General features: G+C 39.8%; 1 protein-coding gene across 1 annotated transcript in view; it reads right to left on the bottom strand.

The window, feature by feature from the left end:
• TTC39B (tetratricopeptide repeat domain 39B) overlaps window positions 1–18,596 on the bottom strand; it is a 54,413-nt gene that overhangs the window by 24,528 nt on the left and 11,289 nt on the right. Inside the window, exon 2 of the mRNA XM_050913716.1 lies at window positions 1,595–1,699. Coding sequence (XP_050769673.1) covers window positions 1,595–1,689 — 95 coding nt within the window. The 5' untranslated portion in view covers window positions 1,690–1,699. The remainder of the gene's footprint in view (window positions 1–1,594; window positions 1,700–18,596) is intronic.

Here is an 18,596-nt window from a genome sequence, read left to right as displayed (position 1 = left end):
TACCTCAACTTTTTTTCTTCCCCCTAAATCAAGGAACGACCTGCCAAATGTAGTTTTGAAGATAGGAAACTTTAGCAGAGTCAAGGAAGATAGACCCTTGGGCTAAGTCTTTATTTCTTAAATATTTCAACACTTTCCCTAAATTTTTTTACATTATTTAAGGACTTAAGTTCAACCTTCATTAAAAGGCTATTTTTCAGTAAAACAATTGGGCTTTTTCTTTTTTAAAGATTGCTTTTTGTTTCCTTGCTAGACTAGGTCCTCCTTTGCAGATTACCTGAATATGCTACATAATAAGCTTAAAGTCTATTAGCTGCCAGGGACTCAAAGCATCAAAACCATGGAGTTTAGAATATTTTTTTTCTTCGTAGCAAACGTCAACTAAAACAAATACTTCACTGTACATAAAAACACTATTGTATGGAACAAGGTTTTTTTTTGTTTTACAATGCAAAATGACATATATATATATATATATGAAGCATACAAAAAACATTTGGGTAATATATGCGTGTCTGTGTATTTAGTAATATCTGCATGCACAGTCCTTGCATGTAGAACTTAGTATTTTGCAATACTACCCAAAAATAGTTTTAGCATACACAAGTGCCGGTGGGCCTTCTCAAAACATTGCTCTATTACAAATAACACTGCACAATGGTCAGAGAAGAGAGCTTGGGTGTAAGTATAGCTAATTTGAAGAGGTGTTATTCCTCCCTACCTCCTCTACACTTAAGCTCTCCATACCACTAAAAGCAAACACTTGACAGCCGTGTCATCCTCCCAAGGTTTCATTTAGCAGTGTTCTTCCACCTGTCCATACTACTGACCTAACAACACCAACCCATCATTCTTAATTCAGTCTTACTATCACCAAACTGCAGAGCGAGAACTTTACCTTGCTCTACTAACACAAGCTACAGATCCCTCTCACTGGCACATCCCTCAACACCATACGCAACTTTGACAGACAGACAAGAGAACAGTGAACAGGATTCAGATCCCAGTTCTAAAGAACAGTTGCCCAAATTGCCTCCCCGCGCAGTCACAGGTAAGCTAGGTTTATTCTACAAACCTTTCAGTATTCTTTAATTCCCTACATCTGCACTGCCATGCTTTTCTTCTCAGTGGAGCAAAGGCAACTGGGGAACAGGCAGAATTAGTCAGAAGTTCAAAAGGTGGGCTTTAAGGATCAAAACTACTGTGACTCAAATGTAATATAAAAAGCAACAAAAAGAGTATTCTGGAGTTTTGTTCCACCCTTGTCGCCTTGTCAAAAGCAGTTCCCTTGTACAAATTCTCTGATCAAAGATACATTGGATAAGGTCTTGCTCCCCTGCTTTTCCCCTCTGCAGGAGGAAAGACAGCTTGAATGATTAACAGAACAATTCAGTGCTTCATTAACAGGTTTTGCAATGGTCTTAAGGAGAAACAAGTGCACTGCTAAAACCCAGAGATACTGAGAAATGCTTTTGGACAACAGGGAATAAATGAAAACTACTCTCTTCAGAGGCCTTAAATTAATCTTCAGCTACCAGATAGCATACTTTACACTATCTGTTTACAGTAACTTCAGCAAATAACAGGACCTCACCATGGACGAAGTAGTTCCAGGGCTTCAGAGAATTTATTGTTTAGAAATAAGTTCAGTGCCATCGAGCATTCTTCCAGAGCACACTTGAGATCCATCTTGGATGCCCTAAAAAAAGATTCTTAGTTTAGTCAAACTGTAAATATAAACACAAAATTAGAAGGTTTTTTTTCCCTATATAACACAAAAGGTCTTTTATAGCAATTTTATTACTTGTTTTTAAAATCTAGCTTTACAAAAACAAGTCATATGCTTAACACTTTATTCATGCTACATGATGTGCTCTCTTTGCTTATTTAAGTGGTGTTTACGGCTTTGTCCTTTTTTTACCAGTCAATATGCAATGGAGTCATTTTTACTGCTACTTATGTAACACAAATACTCAAAACTTATCACTGTGTCCAAGCTCTTAATTCTCCATATCAGTACAAATGCAGTTTCAGACTCTGTATTCAGATCTAACTCGAGAGAGAGATGACGAAATAGTATTTTCATCCAAGAAAGCAGTAAACAGACGCTCACTCTGCAAACAGCTATGCCAAAAATAGTCCTGTCAGAAGCCTGCAGCTACACCAAAAGCTTTTGTTCTTCCGAATTCACTTCAAGTAAAATCACTTGCACTTGCCTAAGAGGAAGCCATCTAACAAAACTGCTGCCTCAACCAGTTTTGTCTGAAAGACTCGGGAGCACTCACAAATTGCTCCATGGGTAGAAATGGTGACAAACTGGACGTTCGTGGTAGTGACAAATAGCTAGAAGCTACACAGCCTTCGATGTGCACAGCTGGATCTGGAAAAGATAATCTCTCTACAGCTTTGAAACAACAGGTTTAGGCTCTATAATGGGCTTTATCCAAGTACGGTTAAGCAGTGGTAAGCAACAGATCATGTCAATGAGATGAATATTTAAGTGCTGACCAGAAGAGAAGAACGCTGAAGGAGGAATTTACAAAGAGAAACGACAGAGTGCAGCTGCTCTAAATCTGACAGTAACACACACACACGAAAAACAAACCAAGAAAAACGGGGACATGAAAATATGACTGGACAGGTTTTTACACTGAATCAACAACTCACACAAATTCCCCTACCCTCCTTCTCTCTTCATCACCCAAAAGCTTTAAAAATATTGGCTCTGTTTTTTGTATCCCTTCTGGGGCAGAAATTGGGATAAGGCTAGATGACATCCCAAAACTCTTTTTCAGCTTTATTTTCTGTCATTTTTTAGTGGCAGTACTTGAAAAATTCACCCTCCATGGAAAAATAAAATCTCTAACTCAATACCTGGCAACTACTAGGTATTTATTATTGAACATACCAAGAGGCAAATCCTGCCCTTCATAATGAAGTAGTGAATTGCCCAACAGTCGAAATCCGGCAGTTTTACCATCAGACTGTCACCAACAATTTTAAATACAATTTAAACACCTTTATTTTCTCCCATACTGGGATTCAACTTGATTGTTATGTATACAATTTTAAGATTTATGCAATTTTATGTAGCAAAAACCTACAGTTCTTAAAAGCTGAAGCATTTGCAGCTCTGCTTCAACTGTTAACCGTTAGCCACTCGCTAAGCTTTCACGTCCTCTGGCCGCACACACGCTGCAGCAAAGGTCGTATTCTCAATGCACCCTACAGCCCTGATCTCCAGCTGTCCAACAAAAGTACCACTGTCACACCAGCAGAGATGGGGCACCGTGGTGAATCCAGTCAACCAGAACAAGTCTTACCAGCAAAGCAGCCGCCTCTCTTCCCGTGTGCGTAGGGTTCCTGCCTGCCCGTCACACCCCAGGTTTCATCCCAACATCTAGTCCTAGGTGAGGGCCTGGGGAACGAGCACTGCAACGCGGCCCACGTTTGCCTTACTGTATAGGGTATAGATACAGGTACCAAAGTCTTTATTAGCCTGTACTGATTAGTACTGTACAGCTACTGGAGAGCAAGTCTACTACATTTGTGTTCTCTTCATTGCTGGCCTATGTCACCAACGATATACTGTCCCGTTGCCACTAGAAGTTTATGTTCTCTCACTTTAAAGCCCTTAAGCTAAATATCTAAATTGCCTTCCAATTTTCTTAAAAGTATTTCAGGGAAGTTACTGTACAGCAAGTTTACTTAGGTTTATGTATAAATACACAAGCCCCAATAACAAGTAAAAATCCTTCAGATAAACAATAGCAGTACCTTTTCTCCTGCTGCAGGGAGACAAAAAAAAGGTCAGCATTTTGTTGTTGTTTATATACCACTCTTCATACCCTAGACTGCACTGAAAATATAGAACATAAAGGTACAATTTATAATTCAGACTACACTGGCTAATCTTACTTAACCTGTTATCTAGACATTCATTTTTTACAAGGCAGTTCCATTAATTATAGGAATGTATTATAGTCTCTTATTTTTATTCACAAAGCTTTATACTGTGTATTTAAATATAAACACATTGGTTTTATTACAAACCTTAGCTTTCAGACTATTTTAACTGAAGTGTTACAATTGAACTGTAAAAGAAGTAGGTTGTTTTGTTTGGCTTGTTGGGGTTTTTGTTTTTTTTTTTTTTCCCCAAAGTCCTAAATCTTTTCACATATAAGCCTGTGTGATTCATCTTTGCAAGATAGTTGATAATCAAGGCTACTCAATGACAGGAGTGTATCTAAGTAAATCCATAGGTTTATTTTTCAAATTTCCCCCACTACACATACTATGTCAACAGTTTCTGAAACACATCTCATTGAAAAATTGAGAGGGGGAAAAAAGAGTAGTAGCATTGTTCCAAGATGGCTACAAAATGAGACACCATTTTCACTATGAATTCAACAGGATCATGCACAATTTTTTGCTTCCCCTTTTAATACAGTTTGCTTAATCTCTTTGATTTTTTTACTTTCTCCTCTGTCTCTCAAATACCCGAATTAATTCTTTCCATTTGGCTCCTCCTTGATAAGGGGAAAAGGAAAGTGGTATATCAAGCATATCAATTTTTATCAGAAAACAGCAAATTGCTGTAGGTCATGTAGGGTTAAGAACTTTCTTCTTCATGTTTCAGTGGATGATGCTACTTGCACTGAAATTAACAGGGGACTCTGCACTCTCAGATCTAACTTGAACAACCTTTGAAAAAGTACACCATCAGACGTTAAACTGTAAATGCAAATCATCACTTCATGTTCACGTCTTGCATGGATTTACAGGCCAAAATGCAAATTGCCTTACAATTCTAATACAGAGACACCTTCCAGCATTCCTTCCTGAAAAATGAACCTATAGACCAAGAAAGCCATGTAGGAGACACATAGAATATCTCTATCTCCTCACATCACAAATTCACACCTTCTATACTTTAGTTTAGGAAAAAAAACCCTAACCTATCAAGGCCAACCACAAACTCATTTTGTATTTTGCACATTGTAGCTTCTAAATCCAGAAAACAAAATAACCTGGCTAAGCGTTTAGTTTGGATACCTGCCAAAGCCTCAGCCTGTAACACCTCTTCGTATTCCCAAAGTAAAGTTCTTTCCAGAGCCTGGATCAAGAGAACCACACACTCTAGATTACGAAGCATCCCGCCTATTTGCCAAAAGAATGGATTTAACACTTCACACTGAATCTGCTCAACTGGTTAAACGTTTCCCATTAACAACAATCATCAGAAATAAGTGTGCTTAAGATCCTACACTTCCTACTCAGTAAAGCAGAATTAAAATGTTTATCAAAACAAATATGAAGAAAGCAATTGTATTTTAGTGCATTCAGACTCTGAATATGTAAACAAATCCGCCCAAATTAAAATATTTATACAAGCAGTAGAGAAATGCACACATTTACATGTCCTCTTCAAATGTCTTAAATAGTATGCCCTCCAAAGAACAGCGTTAAGAAATTAAAAAGACTCATTTATAATGACTGAAAGTTTCGTAAACCTCTCAATTTTATTAGCTAATTCCATGAACACCATCTGCTAACAAATAATTTTCAAAGAACTAATTTTTAGCTAGATTTAGAGGCTGGTTTTTTTTTCTGGCACACAAGCAAGGACCTGAATTAACCCCTCAATAATATCCCATCACCACCACTGTGTGTTCCCATACTTTGATATCCTCATTTCACGTTTGCTTTTTAGGGAAGTACGTTTCACTCAGTCCACGCCTCGTTAGATTACACATTCCATTTGCTCTGCCTTTCCTGCTAGGAAAAATGGCTCGTTGCTTTCAAATAATTTCTCAAGAACGGAAAAAAAAGGGGGGTGATTTTCTTTTTTAAACACCAAATCTCTAGTGATTGTCTTAAAAAAATCTAGTAATCGAAGTTGAGATCTACTAGATGGCAAGAATGAGTACTCTCTCATACTTGCGCACCACAACTATTTTGTGACTAGCACTGAAGCAGTGCCCTGTTCCAGGTGTCTTTAATACAAATCCCAGTGGCCATATTAAGGAGGGGTGGGGAATCTTCAAAATTGCAGAGGACAGATGGACCTCCCGGTCCCCTCCCCTCACAGCATCTTTGCTAACTTTGAGGTGGGCGAAGAACTCCGTGAACTATCGGAACAGAAAAACCCAACACGAGGCGATGACCTGTTATGCAGAGTACGGAGGAACTATGAACGGTCATCTGAAGTAAGAGAGGGAAGGGACCTACAAGAGAGATATGTATAATCACATAGTTCATAAAAGAATCTGAGGGAAGGCAGATCATTCATAACAGCAGGTAATTTAACAACTGATCACTACTTTATTCACTTGTAAAATATTTGGGTTCAGCATAGAAAGAGTAAGACAGTTTCTTACCACTTTGTTGTCCCAAAAATCAGGATTCTTTCACCCGGTGTGCAAAAAAGCCGATTAACACACAGAGTCGAGATATTTGTTTATTTCATGTCTGTGCAGAGATGGGTGCTAGGTGGTAACTCCACAAAGCTAGCACACCTGGTTAACACACGGTAAAGCATTTTATACCTTTCGAGCAACAGTTATCAGTATTTTTACAGTTGCGCTTAGTTACTCTCGTTCCTATTGGTTCTCGCAAGTCTCATCTCCACTTCAAGTCGCAGCATCCTCTTTTTTTTACGGCGCATGTTCTGTGAGGAAGGGGCTTCTGTTGGTAGGGGGCTCTCCCTACCTAAGGGTGGGTTTTCTAGTATGTTAAGTAGGATAGTTCACTCAAAGTTCAAGTAGCTCTTTGATTGCCCCTGTGCTTATCTTGGTATTTCTTTACCCGATGACTTATGGTGTCATCGTATTTCTCTTCTCAAGGTCACGCCTCATTAACTAAGTACCATCCTTTGTTTTTGTTCCTCGCATATCTCCAACAATTCCCCCCTTTGAGACTTAGATAAATAGTTCTTATTTAAAATAAGTCTCACTTAGATATTTTCATTCTAAAACTTCAGTCTCTGGGAGATTTCAAAATTTTCCAAAACTGCTCATAGGTTCCTTCCCATTGACATATGTCTTGCTGGAACTTTTTCCTGTCCTTTATAGGGAAGTTTTCAAGTTTGAGGCATTTATCTCCCTCTGTCATGAGCATGCATACCCTGGGCGATTGCATTAGAGCAATTTGCTTCATCATGTGCCAAACCTTACAATACAGTATGATTATAAGCAGTAAACATAAACATGTTAGTGATAACAAGATCACAACAGGGTGTAGTATGAGATTTAAGAACGCCTGTTGCCTTGGGTGCCCATCCGAGGAGGGCTTCCCACCACCTATGTTCTCCATCTTTCTTCAGCTGGTCCAAAACACGATGTATCTCTTCTGTGTCATGGTGAATGGTGATTAAAGTCCTTAGTCCATCTTCTCAGGCACATTCCAGCAACCGGTGTAGATCACTATGTTGTATAAATTTTTTCACCAGCGTAAAATTCATCCCAATGGAAGTAAGCAATAGATCTTTAACTAAAGTATAATTGGGTTGCAACAACTAATAAGTCGTAACAGGAGCTGAATGGTTGAAATCACATCCTATAATGTTACAAATGCAAGTATTTGAGAGATTATTTATCCCAACAGTAATATTATCTACAACTATAAAATTACATAGAGTTCTTATACACACACATCCTTTCCCAATATTCCTGGTTCCAGGGATTTCTTTCGGATATATCTCGAAGTGACAAACATTTTGCCCAGTGTCAAGACAAATGTCTTGAGCTTTGATGGTATTACTTCTGCAAATAAATCCCTGTTGTCCCCGTACCACACATGCATCAACTTCTACAGTCTGCCATCTGTTATTGTCTCGTTGGGCCCATACTCTATGCTCTAATGGATAGAGTACAGTCCCATTGTGATTTAATCCTAACGCAATGATCGGGTAGATGGTTTTTACTGATGCATTCTGTATGGTTATGACAAAGGCCGTGGCTTTGTTATGGGTAGGATTGTGAGTGAAATTGCCCAGATACCACCACGACTGGAATTCTATTTCAAATGCAGTTGCATTTTCCCAGATTATTTCCTGAATTTCAGTAGGTAACGTGCCATCTTCACCTTCTCTTACAACTGCTGCTATTGTATACTGCACCCACAGTTGAACCTGGATACAACTAAGAGCTAGAGAAATATTATTTTGGGCTATACCAAGTGCGTCTATGATTATTGGTGGTCCTTTTCATTAACCCTTTCCCGCTGAGGCAATATATCAGATAACAGCCATTGATGAGTTCCTAAGGGAGGATCGCAATGGATGTTCTAATTTTTTTAGATCATGTGTGGCTGTACTAAGTTTGTTTGCAAGTACTTCATATCTATGCTGTTTAAGACTCCCAATCCTGTCCCTAGGATACCAGTTACATTTCTTTTTACTCGATTTGGAAGGGTAAGAGACTGCCCATGTAACCATGCTACTCATCCTGTATAGGATGTACTTATGAATGGTGAATAGGCTGGTTTAACTGCAGAGATATTAATCTGCATTGATAGTTCTACCCCTTTGAGGGACCATGATGGATTAAACAAAAGTCATTGTTGTCCAACCCTTTTTAACGACATACGGTCCAACCCTAGTTATCTGGGGGGTTATTTCCTTTAGTAATATCCTAATTACTTCCCTAGCCCCATTGTTGCAACAAGGGAAAGTCTCAGGCCATCCGGAAAACGTATCCACTAGAACAAGTAGATACTTACGTTGTCCACATTTTGGTAATTCAGAGAAGTCTATTTGCCAGTATTCCCTAGGGGTTATTCTCTTTTTACGCCACCTGCTGGCGGCTTTCTTTGTATTTTGGGATTATTTACACAAATTTCATCTCTTTACTATTACATCTGCATTTGTCTGCATTTTTGGCCCTACAGCGTATCTCTTAACACCGCTTATCATAGCATCAGCTCCCATGTGAGTTTCTTCATGTAGTTTCTTGAGGAGAGCTTCCATCATTTTCTTTTAATTTCATCAAAACTACTACGACACTCTGGAGTCCATTCTAACAACTTCCCACAAGGCCCTTTGTGGCTGCGTATAAGGGGTCTGTTTTACGTCCGAAATTGGGGATCCATATCCAGCAGAATCCGGCTATTCCCAGAAAGTTTAGCAGACTTACTGTGGCTTCCTACAAGTCTGTTCTGCATCTGCTTCAATTAAGATATTGTCCACATACTGTAAGAGAGTAACATTATCATTATTAGTTTGCCATTATTCTAATTATTTGGCCAGTACTTCACCGAACAAAGTGTAACTATTTTTAAATCCCTGGGGAAGAATGGTCCAACACAGTCGTCCTTTCCTTCCAGTAGTCGGATTCTGCCATTCAAAAGCAAAGAGTGTTTGACTCTCTTCATCCACTGGAATGCAGAAGGCGGCGTCTTTTAGGTCCAATGCTGTAAAATAGGTATTGTTTTCGGGTACAGACGCTAACAAAGTATAAGGGTTAGACACCATAGGATGTATGTCTTTGGTTATCCTATTTATAGCCCTCAAGTCCTGCCCCAATCGGTAATCCTGGGAGCGAGGCTTTCTCACTGGTAAAACTGGTGTATTGTATTCAGATTGACATTCTCTGAGCAGTCCGTATTGTATAGAGGTATTTATTAGGGCTTCGAGGCCCTTGCGAGCTTCCAGCCTAATAGGAAATTGATGCACCCTTACTGGTTTTGCCCCCTCTTTTAGTTCTACTTTAATCGGACTCCGTTTTTTGCTTAACCTGGTTTTTTTGAAGCACATACCAGGGGAATTACCACATTTAATACAGCATCTGGAATATTCTCTTCAAGTTCTTCCGATGTTCCACCTGTCAGCAAGCAGATCTGAGCTCTCCAGGTGGTTTCAGGCGGGATATGGAGCTGCACACCATTCTTAGAAAAGGTTACTTGTGCACTTAGTTTGCATAATAAATCTCGTCCCAATAAAGGTAGTGGGCATTCTGGCATGCATAGAAACTCATGAATTAATTTAGCTCCCCCAATTGTGCATTCCATTGGTTGTAAAAATGGCCTTAATGTTCTTTTTCCCTTTGCCCCAACAATAGGTATAGTTACTTTACTTAGAGGTCCTTTACAACTGGTGACTACTGAATGAGTAGACCCACTGTCAATTAAAAAAAATCTATGGTCTCGTTCCCCAGCTTAACTGGAACGAGGGGATCAGCTGGGGAGACTTTAATGTTCTCCCCCGGTCCCCTTCATTCATTGTCTGAATCTTCTAACATAATAAGATTAGCATTTTCTGCATGATCCCGTTCCTTTGGCCCCTTTCGTTTCAGGCATTCATTCTTCCAGTGTCCCTCCTGTTTACAAACCGCACACTGATTTAGCCCTAAAGGGGTTCAGTTTTGCGGACCCCTTCCCTGCATTATTCCACCGCATCCTCCTCTTCCTTTACCTCTTCCTCTACCCTTCCCTCTGACATAATTTCCATTTATTGCTGCTGCCAGCAAAGATGCTTGCAACTTTATTTTGTTCTGTTCTTCTTTTATTTCCCTCTCATCTCGATTGTTATAAACCTTATACGCTATCTCTATCAATTGTGAGATCGACATTCCCCCAGCTCCATCAACTTTCTGCAACTTTCTCCTTACATCCTGAGTCGACTACCCAATAAACAACGTATTGAACATCCTCTGATTTGCCTCATCATCTGGATTCAAGTCTGTCCATTTTCTAGCTACCTCACATAGCCTTTTGTAAAAGGCTGATGGATTATCCTCTGGACCCTGCCTTACCTCATAAAGCTCAGACACATTTTTCGGTTTAGGCACTCCATGCTGAATCCCATATAGCATCAGCTGCTGATACTGCTTCAGTTGAGCCCTCGTTTCCCCCCCTATTAGGATCCCATTCTGGGTCCCTTTTAGTAGGTGGGAACTCCTCAGAATCTTCTTGCCTGTTTCTCCTTTCCCCTTCTTCCCTGGCCCTTTCAATCACCATTCTCTTTTCCTCTGCCGCAAAGAATGTATTTAGCAGAGCCTGTATATCTCCCCAATTGGGATTATGTGTTAACATCATAGCTTCTAATAGTTGATGTACTCCCTCAGGGTTTCCCTTATAGGATCCAACAGATTGTTTCCAATTTAACAGGTCAGAGGTAGTGAACGGAACACGTATAAAAACCAGCAGTCTTTCCGGTCCCACCACCTGTCTCAGGGGAGCCTGTACAACTGGTTCAGCGTGCCCTCTAGTCCAGCTGGAAATGGGGCTAAAATTCTCACTGCCCGATTGTAAATTAGGATCGATCGGCAATTGTCCAGCACTACTTTTGTACAGTGGTGGGGCTGTCAGGACTAACAGTTGCACATCTTTCTGCTTTTCTCCCCCTGCAATCTTTCTATCATCACAGCCTATGCAACAACCACTCTCCTTTTTCTCAGAAGCTGTATACATCACTAGGTCAGTCTTTAGCTTACATTTTTCCCGCATATCAGATTTTCTGTACAAAGTCATAAAGGCATCAACATAAGGTACTTCGTCCCATTTCCCCATCCAATGGCAAAACGACATCAATCGTCATATAGCATTATAGTTTACCGATCCATTTTCTGGCCAGACCTCATCGTCACCCAATTTTATAATTCAGCCACCATTGACTACAATATCTTTTCATTTTATCTTTAGTCATCAGATCTCCCCCAAACTTATTCCAGTTTTTCAAAATACACCCCAAAGGGCTACAGGGAGGAATCGTGGATTGGCTTGATCCCACTTTAACCAAATTTACCTGTTTGCCGGCTTTGACTCCCTTGGTCAGTAATTACCCGTCTGACCCCTTTGGTCAGTAATTTCCACTCTGACCCCCCTTGGTCAGTATGCGCACCCAGTTCTGACCCCCCTGGTCAATTAAGGCAACCTTGCCGAACGTCTACGTGCGACTTTATGCGCCCCACCGGCGACTTTATGCGCACTCAGCTCTGACCCCCCTGGTCAATTACGGCACCCTTTGTCAAGCGTCTACATGTGACTTTACCCTTTAACCTTCCACAGGAGTCATTGAATTTGTAATTAAATTTTATACTCACCAATCCAAGGATTCATTCCCCTTTCACCCTGATACAAATATCTCTGGTTGGCGTTGCACCTTTGAGTCGCTTGTCGCCCCGACTTCGGAGGGAATCCGGAGGAGTCCCCGATCAATAGGTCGGTGCGCGCTGGAGCTCGGTCCAGTCCGGTCCGCTGTCGGGGACGGCAAGATGATCCGGGCAAGGCCTTATGGCCGTCCCATCTGGGTTGCCAAAATGTTGTCCCAAAAATCAGGATTCTTTCACCCGGTGTGCAAAAAAGCCGATTAACACACAGAGTCGAGATATTTGTTTATTTCATGTCTGTGCAGAGATGGATGCTAGGTGGTAACTCCACAAAGCTAGCACACCTGGTTAACACACGGTAAAGCATTTTATACCTTTCGAGCAACAGTTATCAGTATTTTTACAGTTGCGCTTAGTTACTCTCGTTCCTATTGGTTCTCGCAAGTCTCATCTCCACTTCAAGTCGCAGCATCCTCTTTTTTTACGGCGCATGTTCTGTGAGGAAGGGGCTTCTGTTGGTAGGGGGCTCTCCCTACCTAAGGGTGGGTTTTCTAGTATGTTAAGTAGGATAGTTCACTCAAAGTTCAAGTAGCTCTTTGATTGCCCCTGTGCTTATCTTGGTATTTCTTTACCCGATGACTTATGGTGTCATCGTATTTCTCTTCTCAAGGTCACGCCTCGTGAACTAAGTACCATCCTTTGTTTTTGTTCCTTGCATATCTCCAACAACTTCATGTGAAAAGTAACAGCAAATAAACAGATTAAAGCACTACAGTACCCCACCACTGTACCATTTTTCTGAATGCAAGGATCAAAATGTAAGAGCAATGTCCTATTTCCACTGCTTCACTAGGCCTCATTTTAGCGAAAAGAAACACATTTTCTGTATTTGTACGCTGTAAATCTGCACACTTCCTACCCTGCAATCAGCAACTGCTGGAACTTCCTTTGGATGGAAAATTAATCTTTATTTTGTATAACATAGCCACAGACGTGCTGGCTTTTTAGCTGTTAGAGAGGACCATTAGCCATCAGGCTCCCAAACGCCATCATACCACCAACTCCAGCATCACCAGGGTACGTATCAATATTTGTAAAACAATTCCATAAACAAGATTCCTTAAAACAACAGAACCCTGGCACCCTGTCAAAACTATCTTTTCCTATTAAACGGGTAAGCAGTAGATCTCTCCAGCACGTTGCTGTCATGTTCTTTTCCTGTGTTACAGGCTAGTTCCCGCACTGCTGCCTCTATGTGCGACCAAAGCCTGCAGACAATGCAAACAGTATTCCTAATGTCAATACCTTTACTGTTCCTTACATCAAGCAAGCTTATTAAATTATTCTGCCACTTCAGATATAAAACTTGGGAAGCCAGTTTTCTCAGACTCTTATTTCTGAGAAGTGATTCATATCCTCTACTAAAGAGTCTCACTCCTGTTTAATTACTCTTCACATATATTTTCTACTGTTTTCCTACGTCCTGCAGCAGAGGAGCATAACCAGGAGGAATCACTCCAACTCAGATTCATAGCTTGATACCAGAACAGTCAGAAGAAAGGAGCATATTGACCCAGAAGCAACTTGGCTACCTTCGCTGGCAGACAAGGAATATTTCTAGGCAGAGGCTCAGAAAAAGCACATTTCCTCCTCTCTTCCCAAAACATCACAAACTATTTTCTACAGCAAGTTAGCAGACTGATGAACAGTTCAGTGAGCAATGCTGACTCACACTCTCTTTCTGACTCATGTTGTTCTCCTTCTGATTCAGTCTTATTTTGGCAATTTCATTTTTTTCCCCTACCTCCACGTACAGTTTCCTAGAATTGACAGAAACTTAACACATTTTATCACCTTAGATGAGCATATGCTTTAATTTATCCTGGAGCAGACTAAATTGACACTACTTCAGTGAAAATACTATGGATTTTACACCCAGTGAATACAGTTCACTTTGAAATTAAAAAAGGAAAAGAAAAACGTGCTATATTGGGTGTTACACAAAGATAACAATGTCACATTAGAAGGAGAATAAAACACCACTGTGTTACTCTCTAGGTACTTCAAGGATACCTTTTCCCAACACACAGCATTTTTTTAAGTTATCTTCTCACTACTATTTCAAACTTCTTTTATGAAAAAAAGAATAAATGTTTTGAATTCCAGCAATAGTTTATGTACCTTGGGCTGGGTGCTGAGCTACTCATGAAACTGTTCCAAAACAGTGGGGATATACTGTCCACAAGGACAGCTTTAAGTAGATTCTTCTAATCAACTACGTGGAGCTGCAGTAGAAACAAAGAATAAGAATACTGACTTGAAAACCCTGAGATGCATTGGAATATTCACTGTTAGAATGACAATCCTCAGGATGTACACAAAGCAAGAGCATTAGTAACTTAAAATGTCAAAACAGTTTACAGCTTAAGTCACTTTCCTTTTTTTCCCTACAGATTAATTAAAAAGGGAGCATAACTACTAGCCTAAAACAAACAAAAAAAGTCATTGCTCTAGTACTTAAAAGAAAGTTATTTAAACATGTAATGATTTAGGCAATAACACCTATCTGTCCACACCAGGGCTCGGTGTAAGAGCATTCCTGAAAGGCAGTTATATAGCTAAAGGTAAGTATTAACTTGGTACATGCTGCTGTCTTTGTATCCGCAGGAGATTTGGTCAGCTTTTAATATATTCACGCCTGGTGCAATGATCTACCAACTCTTCTCTCGAAAGGGGATTCAGGAGCTAGAAATAGGAGAACTGTAGAAAAGTTTACCTTTAATCTAACCATATTTTCCACATTTTAAATCATATATTTAGGAATGAGTTCCACATCACTTTATTAACATTAGCTGGACTTAAATGTGCAAGCAGTACTTTGCATGAATAGGGATTGCAGAATTTAGGTTTTGAACTTCTAAAACCATTTGCTGGCTCTTTCACAACACAGCCAAAATCTGATAAACAACATCTAATTGCCAGTGGCTTGGTTTTGTACAGCTACTGTTCTCACTAACAAAAGTCCCACTGGGCTACAGTTACTCAAAATATTTGAAGTTGTTAGTGGGAGCAAAGCAAAACTTCTCGAGCGAAAAAACCACAAAAATGTGAAACTAGCAATAACAATTTAGTTTCAAGATACCCACGTTAAGATGCACATCTGACACAAACAGAAGGAGTGAAAATAAGGTCTTCTAAAAATTGGGGGGTATACAGAGAGGATGCTATTTTGACAATAAGGATCAAGAAAACAAGATGCAATACATCTAAGAGAACGCTTTCCCAGGAAATAAATACTTTAGCCAACAAGTGGCCCTTAACACTTACAGAAGCTTCAGAAGAAGAAGAATCTTTTAGAGGCATGTGTTTGCTTAAACTCAATTGAAAACCATTCTGGGTGTCAACTGTAGTATCAACAGGTAGGGCAGCAAGAAACTACTATCTGTAGCACTCTTCTTGAGTGACATATATGCAAGCATCTGCTAGAGTATTTACTGCCAAGTTAATGATGACAAAACAGCATTAAAATGTACTGTTCTCAGGCAGTTCTTGTCCTCTGCAGGAAGATGGTAAGTCAAATAGTCCTAATATACTGTCAAAATCTGATACTCACTGTCACTATTCAGAACGTTTCTATACTTTCTGAAGTAGATCCTTCCCTTTGTAGTACTGAATATCTTCAATGAGAAAACTCAATATTTAACTGTTTATGTTCTGCCATGTCAAAAAGAGTAACTATCTTTCATGCATCTTAAATAGCCAGAACATGACTTCTTAACGGTAAACAGCAGCTGACCCTCACCATAATCTATTCAATAGTTCCATTTTCTTGGCTGGGAAGCTCAGGGTATTTTTGAACACTGCTCTACTTTAAGTGTATCGATCCTTTGTAATGTCCAAGAACAGTGGTGATTCTGATGCTTTTTAGCTGATGGGATCCCTCTTCCCCCTACTCCCTCCCTTATCGAGGGAACTACTGTGCAGGCACACTATGCTTCTTCCACTTATGTGGCACTGAACTCTGTGCTGATGTGTACTGCCTTGCATGCTTAGCATAAAATAAACTCAAGCCTTCAACAGAGTCCTGTGGGGGCTGGAATCCACTGTCTCCCTGGAAGACTTTCTCCCAGACAAGATCAAAAGCTGTACTCAAACTACACCATCAGAGGTCACGGTTTACAGCTCACAGAGATATCACTAAGTCATCTCTTCACGTTCACATCTTGCATAGCTTTACATGCCAAAATGTACTTGATGTCCTCTTAGCTGGTCTTACTATTTAGGAAAGATCCAAAACATTTAAAAACTGCCACCACCACATCACCAATCACTTGTTAAACTCAAATGACCCAGACACTTTTTGTTACTGCAGCACAAAGACTTTCTGTCCCTGGCATCCTTCTTTTTGCTGTGTTTTTAATTTTGAACTAAGCCTCAGATTAGCACTGTGTAATTAGAACAAGGATACTTCCATTCTTAATTCTGCAATATTCAACAGTCATGCTTTCAGAATGAGGAAACTGGTAATGAACAGGTTCTTAGCTCTGGATCCCTTCCAGTCATTTTCTGTTCAAGCATAGGAAGTCCTGTGGTAGTCTAATACTACTCCCCTCTCTTCAGTCTCAGTGAAGGGAAAACACAGTCATCCTTTACTATGATAGAGACACTTTCTTTCTGCCTAGCCCTATAAAATAACAATACAAAACCCAGAATTCTGATTTTCTTCAATTATTTTATCCTTCACCAATGTATGCCAATTCCTCTTGTGATTCAACACCTTGCCTCTGTATGCTGTCAGATTCTTCCGGTAAGCTTTAAGCAGAAAAAGCAAACTAGTGTCTCTGTCCATGGGTAACAGGTAAGAAACATCTCTACCTTGCCTGTTTAAGGAAACATCACTGAACTATGATTCTTAGTACCTATTTCATGTTCCTCCAAATAGATGGTGGTCTCCTGTCTCTGAAATGTTTCCAGGATTGCTCATCTCCTTATGAAAATTTTTGAATGTTTATGTCCTTGAAAAACCTATTATAGGACTGCATTTGGCCTTCTTTTTATATGCGCAGCTAGCAACTGCAAAGATTTGCAGTTTCCAACAGGAATTGCTTTCACATTAACAGTAACATACATCCATGCGTATCCATCGTATCTGAGCAAGCATACAGAAAACTCAGCTACTAGGTTCTGCTATCTGGAGATATCTCTTCAAACAATTTTCTTCATATTTTGAAAGCATAGTACTCCTCACTATTAAGTTAGCCATTTGAGAAGAAAAATCTTTTTCATCTTATCCCTCTCATCCATCACTCATATATGAGCCAACAGTAATACTTCACTCCTCTGCTTAGTGATGTACCAAAATCTAGTTTGGAATATTTCCTATAGGACAATGTTATTTGTTAGCACGTTTATCAATCCTTTGCACAGACACCAAGTTGCAACACAAGTATAAATCTCATCAGATAAACAGTGAGATGCTTTGTAGGAGTACTACCTATCTGCCACAGAGCAGCAGGTGGCACCACTCCTCATCACAAATACCCACCAACAGTTCTATGACATGAAGTTTAATATAAAATAAGCTTATTGCCAAATCCTACTGAGATATTCTGTTATCTTAAGCCATAAGGCTAGAAGTTTGAAATTATTTCCAACTTACATAAATCACTTCCTATCCTAGGCTATTATCATTAATATAGAAAGTCGACAAACTACAGCTATCTGATCAGTATACAAATGCTAACTTTTTTTACCCATACAGTAAATCCACTAGTCATAGTTTACCTCCACAGCAAATTCTGCATTCATTATGCACACATCCCTTTTTACGAGAAGCATGAATTTTAGATAAGTGAAACTGTGTAGTTTACATATTCAATGGAAATGTTACCAGCTTATGGGAAGCACTGAAAAAAATTTCATGCTAATGCAAGACAGACTTTATGCCTTTGAAGGTGTAGTGTCTTCACTGTTTTAGAACTCCACCAACATATGCTGTAGTCTGTGTGCTAAACATTCATTTAAGGAAACCCAACTGGCAGCAAAACTATCCAGTGCTGTGCTAGCCAAATTTGCAAACAGGCAAAAATTACTCTAAAAGCTTACTATATTACGATCCATTCAACAACGGGCAGTTTTTTTAAAAACAAACACACACAAAGAATCAAAAAACCCCACCCGAAAACACACAACAGACACACATCCCCTAACAATGGTCATTTAGTTTAAATGATACTAGTTTACTCAGCCTGGTATTCTGGCAAAACCATTAGCGTAACACTCTTATGTTCACTGCTTCCTCCCTCGGGACTTTCTTGCACGCTGTATTTAAAACTACATTCTATAGCAGACAGAGGCAAACAGCGCTGTTCTTACCCAAGCCCTTCCTGGGTACTAGCTTTCACCTGAATTTTGGAGACACCTATCCACCCATAGAACTGGTAACAGCAGAGGATGGAAACATCACGCTATGAGGCAATTCAGCTCAGTGAGGTTGCACCTTCCTCCTCAAAGCTACCTGACTATGAGATGCTAGCATTTAGCCACTTA

This window comes from Gymnogyps californianus, chromosome Z (genome assembly GCF_018139145.2).
Source record: "Gymnogyps californianus isolate 813 chromosome Z, ASM1813914v2, whole genome shotgun sequence".
NCBI lineage: Eukaryota > Metazoa > Chordata > Aves > Accipitriformes > Cathartidae > Gymnogyps > Gymnogyps californianus.
This window is presented reverse-complemented; position numbering and strand designations above follow the sequence as displayed.